This window comes from Talpa europaea (genome assembly GCF_964194135.1).
Source record: "Talpa europaea genome assembly, chromosome: 15".
In the NCBI taxonomy this organism is placed as follows: domain Eukaryota; kingdom Metazoa; phylum Chordata; class Mammalia; order Eulipotyphla; family Talpidae; genus Talpa; species Talpa europaea.
The window spans coordinates 36010978-36021837 of NC_140083.1; the positions used below are offsets into that span (position 1 = coordinate 36010978).

At 39.3% G+C, this 10860-nt stretch overlaps 1 protein-coding gene across 1 annotated transcript; it reads left to right on the forward strand.

Annotated features, from left to right (window-relative positions):
* Positions 1 to 612: 612 nt before the first annotated feature.
* IL22 (interleukin 22) lies at positions 613 to 5153 on the forward strand (the record flags this gene model as incomplete). Its single annotated transcript, XM_084255988.1, has 5 exons — positions 613 to 798; positions 1428 to 1493; positions 1591 to 1734; positions 2579 to 2644; positions 5076 to 5153. 5 exons carry the CDS (start codon positions 613 to 615, stop codon positions 5151 to 5153), a joined length of 540 nt encoding a protein of 179 aa, XP_084112114.1.
* Between the last annotated feature and the right edge of the window lie 5707 nt (positions 5154 to 10860).

Genomic DNA, 10860 nt, shown 5'->3' on the forward strand with positions numbered 1-10860 from the left:
CTGTTGCTACTATTTACTTTAAAGCAGAGGATATAGGTCAGAATTCCCTTGTTTCCGATCACCCCTGCTGGGATAAGAATCTATGAAACTGATAGGAACATGAGTCCTTGACCAAAATGCTAATGCAGTTACTATAGGAGATCAAAAAGTACAGCAAGTCCTTTCTTTGAAAAATATGTAGGTTTAGAAAATTTCTGGAATTAATCTGTAAAAGCACCCTTTGGTCACCTGAATAGTAACATTTCAGGGGAACACTTGTTTCTCAAGGTGGGAAAATAGGAGGTTTGTGGCTCCCGTGGTGGTGGCGGTTCTCAGAAAACAGGACTGGAAATTAGATAATTGCTGATGTCATTATTTCACACACACACACACATGTATAGATACACGCACAAAATTTTGGTGTCCTAGGACTATAAAAGCAGCAGCTTCTACCTTCTCATCTATCACAAGCAGAATCACCCCAACAGGTGAGTGTTTCAGCAAGCTTGGTGTGATTGATTGATTTGATACTTACTTTTGCTACTTTGTTTTCTTCATGGTATTTTTGCTTATTCTTTTGATAATAGGTTCTCTTCTCTCATCACTGATCACTTCACAGTTGAGTTATCTGCAATGGCTACCCTGCAGAAATCTGCCAGCTCTTTCCTTGTGGGGACTCTGGCCACCAGCTACCTCTTCCTCATTGCCCTCTCAGTGCAGGGCGGAACAGCTGCACCCATTGGTTCTCAATGCAGGCTTGACAAGGGTGACATCGTCTCGGGGTATATCAACAACATTACCTACAAGCTGGCCGACGAGGTATTCATCTCAGCCTTCCTTTCCATGCAGCATCTTATTTACTTGCAAACTGAAAAGATCTTAGTAGTCTCTACAAAGCACTTCTAATGTTTTAATTTTTTTAAGATTTATTTATTTATGCATACGAGAACGGGGGTGTAGGTCAGAGGTGCAGGGGATGAGAGAGAGAGAGAATGGGGAGCAGAACAGGTAGATTTACTGAAATCCACTGCTGAGGGGAGCAGCGGGTGAGACAGGAGAGGTCTGCTGCACCGTGTGGGTAGCTCCTTGGCTGGGGATTGAACTCATGCTGCTTGATAGCTCTGTGTCTTCAACCTGTGCCACCAGGGAGGCTACTTCTAATAATTTTAAGAACCAGTCATATGCCCCCATGTTGGCCTTTAAGATACATTGAGTTTTACCCCAAAAGGAGGCATTTTGTAGCCCACCTAACTATTTGTTTTTCCCTTTACTCACCTTTTAAACTTTTTTCCCTTTACTCATTCTTTTAAACTCATGCCCATATCTGAATTCCCTTTTTAGTCTTCATGGGGTGCACTGGGAAGAGGGGATGGAGTACAGCGCTAACTATACAGATTTTTCTTATATCTACTCCTTGTACAGGGACTTAGTTTCTTATTTTCTTGCAGGCTAGTTTGATGGATAACAACACAGATGTTCAGCTCTTTGGAGCAAACCTGTTCCAAGGAGTCAGTGTAAGTCCTCTGAGGTCATTTGGAGTGGTGGCGGTGATGCTTTGAGTCTTCTGCTGGCTCCTTAACATGACTCCTGCTGTTTCACTTCCACCAGCAGATGACAGAGCAGTGCTACTTGATGAAGCAGGTGCTGAAATTTACCCTTGCAGATGTGCTGTTGCCCCAATCATACAGATTCCAGCCCTACATGAAGGAGATGGTGGGCATCCTGGACCTGATCAGCAACAAGCTAAACCAATGCGTAAGTTCCTCTCCCCACTAAGTCCACTCACTAATTCCACTGAGAGCTCATTTCACCCAAGCCCTCCCTGCCCTTCTCTCCCACTGGTAGTAAAAGGAGCCAGAGCAACCACTTCCAGAGTCATTTAAAATCAGAGTGATTAGCTTTTATTGAGTCTTTTTTTGAGTTTATGGAGATAAATGGGGTCTAAAATATGAGTGACTAGAAAGCTCATATTTTGTTGCTGGAAAAAAGCAACTCTAGGAAAAACACCTCAGGTGAAAGTGGATCCGCTGAGTGGGAGTTGACAGGGGAGGGGAGGGGAATGAAATAAATGAGAAATGAGAGAATTTAACGTTCCGTGGTGTGTGGGCAAAGATGGTCGCCCTTTAGAGGTCATAGGAAGTGACAAATCCAGAGGTGTGAGAATTTGATGTCTTTGAACATCTAAAACTATGAGAAAGTTTTGAGCGAAGTGGGCAGAATGAAGGGGACTTAGTACTCATTAAGAAGAAACTAGTGTTCACACAGATGGTTAATATTTCTTCTTCTGACCATGCATTTTTTGGTGAGGTGTAGTTGGGGTTCTGTTTTGAGAGAATTTGCATAAACCACTCCACTCTTTACGCAAACTTAAACCTCAGAAGGATTTCCCAAAGGTGAAGTGAGGTCCCATACAAGGAAATGGACTGGCTTTTGATGGCTGAATTAATTCAAGAGCTCAGAAAATTTGGGTCATTGGTGAAATCTAGGTCATCGTGGGCAAAATTGCTAATAGCTTTTATTGCAGGTGAATTGTTAGGAAGGAGGCTCATAGTTTTAGTACAACAATGTTCACATAGTTACTCTGGCTTTCATTTTGCAGCACATTGAGAGTGACAACCAGCATATCCAGAGAAAAGTGCAGGAGCTGAAGGACACAGTGAGAAAGGTACTAATATTGATGTTAAACCCTTAAATCAGAGACAAATGTTATTTTCCTTTTTTATTTCCCCCCACGTTGTGATTTTTATATTAATTAATTTTTTTACCATTGGGTTTATTATTTAGATGCCTATATCTACAGATGTGTCTATATACTTATGAATCAATTTCCAAATTTTGGAAATTATAGCATTCTAAAGTTGTCTGGAAACTTGGGTCATCTAATCTCCTCACCCCGTGTTCTGGGGATGCCAGTGGCAGTGCCAGGTCTAGAATGCAGGTCCCCCGAGTCCCACCCAGGCTAGCATTCTTAGCAGCAAAAATCCATATTCGTGTTATTATTATTAATTCTTAAGAAAATTTAACATTCCTATGGGCTCATGTAATATGAAGGGGCACTGTTTAAATACAGAAAAGTGCCTGGGGGCAGATTTATTTGAAGTGATTTTTGAAGCCATCAATTTGGTGATCTAAAATTTGGAGAAATAAACTCAGACCAAGCTAAACAAAAGAGATAGATGCATAAAGGATGAATTTCTGGAGTTAGTGATATTTATACTCGATTATTATAATACCCAACATCTATTAATTTTAATTTAAAAGCAAGAGTGAACAAACTCATTTCCTTTGCATGGTTTCTAATACAATGAAAATATTAGCAGTGCGCTCATTGTAGTGAAATGGAAATCTGAATTGAGAATCCTCTTTGTTCTTCTTTCCCTCAGCAAATCTCTAGTGGGCATGTATGTAGAGTAGGCCATGCATGGTTCTATCATGAATGATATTGTCATGTGGCCTCTTTGGGGAGGAGATCAACAGTGGAAGAGTCAGTCTAGCAATTGTGACTCATATAAAAACCAGAGGACTGATCAGTAGCAGCGAAAGTGATGTGCTAGCAACAGGTGCAATTAACCACTCAAAAATATGAAGGCTTAGTTGATGGAGTTTTCAGTAACAGCCTTAATCTAGATTTCCCTTTTTCCATCTTGATTTTTAAAAAAGTGTTACTTCCTGAGCATGATTTAATGAATGTGACTATTCCTTCCTTTGATAATTGAAAGTTTTGTAGTTTTTAATTGTGAAGATCAATTCTCTTGTAGAACTAATGCCAAGACATGGAGCACTGAACTATTAGCTTGTCATGGCCAAGAAGTGCTTTGCATTTCTGTTTGAAAAATCCCTTATCAACTCACTTCATTGTCTTTAGAAAAGTGAAGTGTGTGCGAGAAAAACCAAATGGTATACTATATGGGAAAACAGAGGTTTTAAAACTTTTCATCCATTCAGAGATCATGAACTTCCACACTTTCAATATGCTGCCTGTGGAAGACTGATTTTGCTTGCTTGTCCCCTCCTTCCCCCTCAACCCCCACCCCCAGAGGAATGTTATTAAGATAAAGCTCAACATGGGGAAGAGCTGGTAAGAAATGGGGGGACAGTCTTGGAGGTATTAATTCCCTGTCACTGCCCCTGCACCTCTGGCCTATATCCCAGCTCTTCTATGGTACAATAAAAATAAATAAATAATAATAATAAAAAAAAGAATGGAGGTCAGACAGGAGTGCAAGATAAACTCTAAAATTGCTTATAGTGTAGGGAGTCTTTAAGATCTAAAAAATATCCCTTGGCATTATGTCAAAAGAAATATGGAAAGGTGGAGGTGGAAGAGGGCAGGAACAGAAAGGAGAACAAGAAAAAAGGACAATGATGATGCCTGTCTTTTTTCTTAAAATAATTCAGAGCAAATGAAATAGATTAGATGAATTTCAGAGGAGAATCTCTTGGATTTGAATTTGGGTTTCTCTTCCATTGAGTTTGAAAGCCTCCTCTGCATGCTACTTAGAAGGAGAAGAAAAGGAGAAGAGACATTAGGAACCATATTTGGCTTTTGACAAGTGAAGTAAATAAGGCAACAGGATAGGACTTATTTGGTATTTTCCCCATATACACCAAAAAAAACACAAAACCCCAAAAGTCCTTTTTTTTTTTTTTCTTTGTCAAGAGAATGGGCATAGAAGAAACCTAAGGACATTGGTAGATGCATGGTTTTGATTTTGTGTTCTTTAGGGTGAGTTGTTAAAATTATCAATTGGTCACAGATGTCTAAGGCATAGTGGGTGGCACCCTGGGTGCCTCGGATTTCAGTACAGCTCCCCTCTTCTTACTCTGGTTAGGCAGAGGTTTAAAACAGCTTCATTAGTTTAAGTAATGTCTAAGACTGATGCTACTCAGTGTCCTCTTACTTATCTATCTACGCTTTTCAAGATTTTTGGCAAACCGTATCATAAACTTGCTACAAATTATAAATTTTTTATAAAAGTCTAAAACTTGGTTTCTGTCTCTAGCATCCTAACAATGCCAACACCATCTAACTAACGTGCTCCTCTTTGAAAACGTGGTATAAGCGCTTAAATACTTGTGTGTTCTTATTTTCACAGCTTGGGGAGAGTGGCGAGATCAAGGTAATTAGCGAAGTGAATTTCCTGCTCGACAGACTGAAAGAGGCTTGCCTTTGATCAGAGGAAAGCTGGAAAATGAATAACTAACTCTTCTTGCCTGTTAGGAAAAACAATAAGATCCCCAAAGGTTTATCTTTTACCAAATGGAAAATGGGAAGTTAAACTTCACAATGATGGGTGGATTCTAAATAAGTGTCTACTGAGTGTAAAAAAAGAAAAAAAAAGAAAACACTGTCTCTTACATAATGATATTTATTACAATTTTATTATAGTTGATGTTTTACACCTGGTTTATTTATTTAGCAATTGTCTCTCCTTACAAAGAAGACAACTTCTTTTTGTTTTGGAAAAAACCCTAATAACTTCATTTTCATAATAAATAATTTGTATTTATGAATTTATTTATTGTTATCATCACACCTTTTATTTAAGTTATTTTATTAATAAGGATTTATTTATAGAAACATTGAATTGCTGTTAGAATTTAAGGGTAATATTAATATTTATGATAAATTATAGAGCTGCAATGTTTATTTGACCTTAATAAACACTTTAATATCTTGAATCTTGTGATTTTGGGATTTCTTTCCTTTTATATCATCACTATTGTGATTGTCAGCATTATCATCATGTAATTATTCCTATTTGCTAAATAGGCCAAGAACATGATATAAAAATGGCTTTATTTTAACTCTAAGCAAATGAATTAGCTATTAGTATTATCTCCATCTTACAGATGAGAAAACTGAATCAGAAATGTTAAGTCACATTATGTAATTCTAACTAATTGGTCCTTTTTGAGCAAATTCTATCTAATTTCAAGGCTCTCTGCTGTATTACTTGCCTGGAATTATTGTTAATCAAGATATATTTCAAAAGAAAAAATGTAGGAATTAAAAATAATCCATATATACCAGTAGCAATTTGTGGATAAAAGAAAAAAGTGTTGTTTCTGGGGGCAATACTGTATCTCTCTATTGGAAGATGAATTGTTGTAATTTTAGTCCAAGCCTTCTAGGGAGGACTTTCTCCAGTCTCCCTGTAAGTCAGGAAATAAAGTAACAGGGTAACTAATTGAGTTCTGGGAGTTGTATTTGCTAGTGGAGATTAGCACTGATAGAGAAGTCTTGTGGGTGAAAGATGAAACACACTGATCAAGAAGGAAAGATACAGATCTTTAAAATTCGTGCAGTGATACAGAGAAGAGAAAGCAGAAGGTAGAGTTAAAAGTTGGATTTGTTCTATGGAAGAAAATGAACAAACACACCAACATTGAAGAGTGGTTCCTTGGGGAAGGGCTTTCAAGACAGTGCATAGATCTTTCTAAAGAAGGTGAAAATCAGGGATCAAGTGGTCAGCTATTTCAAGTGTTTTCTTTTCCAAAAAAAAAAAAAAATCAGGAGTTAAAGTTTATTGTACAGATCACTCAACGAATGATTGCCCAATTCCTGCAGGATTAGGCAAACTCTGATGGTGATTGGTGAGCTCATATGTGAGCACATAAATGAAATTGAAGGTTCATTTGTGAATGAATTAGAATTAATACTTATGGGCTGGGTTCCAAGGGATGAGAGATATCAAAGCTGAGCTTCAGGGATAACAGAATCATAATGATCTCTGGAACAAGGTAGGGTTTAAGCCTCTTTTCTTTCTTCTTCCAAATGACTTAAGCAAAATTGGGTACTTGCTTTTAGACAGTCTTCTAGAAATCGAGCCATAAATGGAAACATACCCTTAAAATTGGATTCAAGAATGCTTGCAACCCAGTGCAAGGAGTCTGAAATGAAGAGAGGTTCTGAATGCCAATGAACATAAGGGATAAAGTGCTAAAATCTACTCCAGTTCTGTATGGCAATGCTGGCAATTTTGGCAGCTACATGAGGTAGTCCAAAGTACTTGCAGGGAGTTTTGACATAATTGTTGGTTGGCAGATGCTGTCACAAAGCTGATTTTTGGGCATCAGTGACTGTAGCTAGCATTTGCCTGGCACTGTCAGAACTGCTCATGACTTTGGCATTGGTAGAGGCCTTACGTGTTTCCTCCCCCTGTCGTCTGTCAATGGCAACCAAAGATCTTCAAGAAGACTAATCTGAACTTGGGTGAGGCACAAGTCCCCTGAGACACTAATCAGCATTTAGGATTGACAAGAGGGTTTTGAGGATGGGAAAGATTTTATATGACTCATGCTTTATAAAGATCACTCTGGTTACTGGGTGGAGAGCCAAATGTCTGGGGAGGAGGTGACGATGGCAGTGAAATAGATGAAGGTAGATTCGGAGAAAACTGGCATGTGACTTACTGTGATGCTCAGTTTGTGTTACCTAGGAATGCAGTATTATGTGCGGATCATATTCACCAACAGCATAAGTGATTGTTAAGCTTTTCCTTTCGTCTTTCATTTATGCTATTCACTAGCATGCAGGACTTTATTTACTTATTTTTTTAAGATTTATTTCTTTATGCATATAAGAACCAGGGTACAGGCCAGAGGCGTGTGGGGTGATGGTGTGCGTGTGAGAAGATTCACCAGAGACATGGTGGGGAACAGAAGAGGCAGATGTACTGAAATACACTGCTGAGGGGAGCAGCGGGTGAGTCAGGAGAGGTCTGCTGTGCCATGTGGGTTGCTCCCTGACTGGGGAGTGAACTCGTGCTGCAATGGCTGCGGACAGCTCCTTAGGTTGCGCCTCAACCCCTTGCACCACCAGGGAGGCTCTAGCATGCAGGACTTTACATGGGAATTTTAAGACAGATCAGTGATTTTGTCTTCGAAGAGGATCAGATTTTTAAGATATGAGTGAAGACACATGTAGGGTAAATGGTTTTCAGGCTTTTCTGCCCTCCACCATTAGAATTGCCCTGCCTGATGGGGCACCTGCAGTTGTTAAATTGTTGCGTTGTTTACTTCTGTGGGCCATGGGAGGAATATTGAGATAGTCTCCGGGAGAAGCAGAAGCAGGAGAGAGGCAGGAGAGGGAAGAGAGAGAGAAAGAGAAGCCCAGAGTGAAGACTTGGCCAGGGTTTGAAGGCCTGCCAGCCTCTTGGCCCCCTGGCACCCTGCCTGTCGTGTGCCTGTTTCCCACACTACATGTAAAGCTCAGTAAAAGCTTGAGAAACCCACTGAGGGCTCCAGGACTCTCCTTCACCCATCTGCTGGATTAAAAAACCTGCTCAGTGGCCTATCCTGCCACTACAACACATACCAGAAGAGGAGATGAAAATGGTGCCAAGGTTGGAAACTGACTACTATTGTCTAAGAGGCAAGCACAGTTATAGTGACTTTAAAATCTAGTTTCAAGGAATGTTTATTGTAGACTAGTCTATATTCTCACCAACAATGTGCAAGTCCTTTAAACTCTTTCCTTAATAATTTTTATTAAGAAACAATTCACATTTCATTATTATGCCTTCATTTTCCTAAATCTTTTTATACTGTACAACAGTGCTCCTGCCTCCTTGTCTGCTCACACTCAGAACTGTAAACACAAAAGCACATGATGACTTCATGTATACAAAGAAGCTTAAGGATAATTTTTTTTTCCTTTCCATCAGAGAAGGAATTTCAGATGTGCAAGAGTAAAAAGTTGCCAGCAGACAAAGTAACTGCCTTTGGCTGATGCTGCTGAACTGAAGTAAATAAATTTCAGCGACTACAGAATTTCTTAATAAGAAGTTGTTTTTATGGTTGAAGAAGGGCTAGCAGTGAGTTTGCAATGTTGCAAGTAATTGATGCAATTTTTAAAAAAATATTTGAGTAGGTTTTATTTTTTTATTTATTGGTGATTTTTTTTGAGTTAATATGTTACTGCCACACCACACCTACCACCAAAGCATCCATAATCCTTCACTAAAGACCATTTGATTCCCTTACCACCCTTTTCTCTCTAGTAGCCTCAACTTCAGTCATATTTTTATGGTTTATTTTGGTTTAGCAATGGCTGTATTCCTTTGTTTTGTTTTGTTTGTTTCATGTAGCATAAACCCCTCCAGTTCCATCCATGTCGTTGCAAATGGCAAGAACCATGTAGTTTTTTTAAAATAGCTGAGCATTAGTCTATTGTGTATAATTATTATGTCTTCATCCACTCATCTGTTGTTGGGCACTTAGCTTGTTTTCATAACTTGGTTATTTTGAATAGTGCTGCAATGAACATAGAAGGGCATAATCCCTTCAAATTAATGTTTTTGCATTCTTTGGATAAATAACAAGGAGTGGAATTGCTGGATCACATGATAGATCTATTTTTAATATTTTGAGGAACTCCATGTTGTTTTCTATAGAGGCTAAACTAGTCTATATTCCCACCAACAGGGTTTATTTTTCTGTACACCCTCACCACCACCACTTGTTTCTGTGTTTTTTTTTTTTTTTTTTTTTTAAATATGGACCATTCTATGGGCCTCCCTTGGTGGCGCAGTAGTTAAGTCCTGGGCTGCAAAGCTGCCCGCAGCCTCTCAGCGCCAGTTCGATCCCTGGCCACCTGCGAGGGTCCCACATGGCGCGCAGACCTCACCTGCCGCCCGCTGCTCCCCTCAGCAGTGTATTTCATCAGTCTGCCTGTTCTGTTCCCCGCTCTGGCTCTGGTGAATTCTCTCACCCTCCTGCGCTTCTGACTGCACCCAGTGCTTGTATAAATAAAAAAAAAAAAATGGACCATTCTAACAGATAAGATGGTATCTCATTGTGGTTTAGATTTGCATTTCCCTTATGATAAGTGATGATGAACACTTTTTGGTGTACTTGGAGGCCATGTGTTTGTCGTCTTTGGAGAAGTGTCTATTTAGCTCTTCTGTTCATATTTTTGATTGGGTTGTTTTCTTTGTATTTAGTTGTTTGAGCTCTTTGTAGATCTTGGATATTAGCAACTTGTCAGATATATGATGTATGCACATATTTTGTCCCATTTGGTAGGGTGTTTTTTCATTTTTTGATAGTATCTTTCACTGGACTACATTACTTCCTATAGGGTTACTTAAACTATTGCCATACCTTGGAAAGCAGCAGGATGTAGTCTGATAATTTAGATGAGATCATTTATAGATGATAAAGTTAGCTTTTTGCATATTTGAGTTATGTGTAATTTTCTGACCCTCCAACAAAACAAAATTAGAAACAAAAGCACTTCAGCTTTTAAAATAAAAACTTTCTTTAAGTGTTAAGGGGTTAAAGTCTAAGCGATATCAAGCCATTGCCAGCCACTGAGGCATGAGTTCAATCATCTTCCAGGGAGCTAAACAACATGGCGCAGCAGACCTCTCCTATCTCCCCGCTGCTCCTCTCAGCAGTGTATTTCAGTAGATCTCCCTGTTTTGCTGCCCATTATGTCTCAGGTGAATCCTCTCACCCCCACACCTCTGGCTTATACCCTTGTTCTTTTTATGGGGGCATGTGTGGCTTAAGCATCAGAAGTTTATTTTTCTCCCATTTCTGAAAGCTGGAAGTTCAAGATCAAGATTTATTCTCTCTTGTTGGCTTGCAGATTGCTGCCCTCCTGCTGTGTCCTCACATCGTCTTTTCTTTGTGGGTATCTGTGTCCAAGCTCTTCTTTTTACGAGGACACCAGTCACACTGAGTTACCCACCCTAAAGATCTCATTTTAACTTAATTCCCTCTTTAAAGACCTGATCTTCAACTGCAGTTACAGTCAGTGGTACTAGAGGTTGGAACTTGGTGGTGGGGACAGTTCAGCCCATGACATGACCAAGGTCACAGAGGTCAGAATCATATTCACACTGTAGTAAGCTGTTTGTTAAGATGATGGGA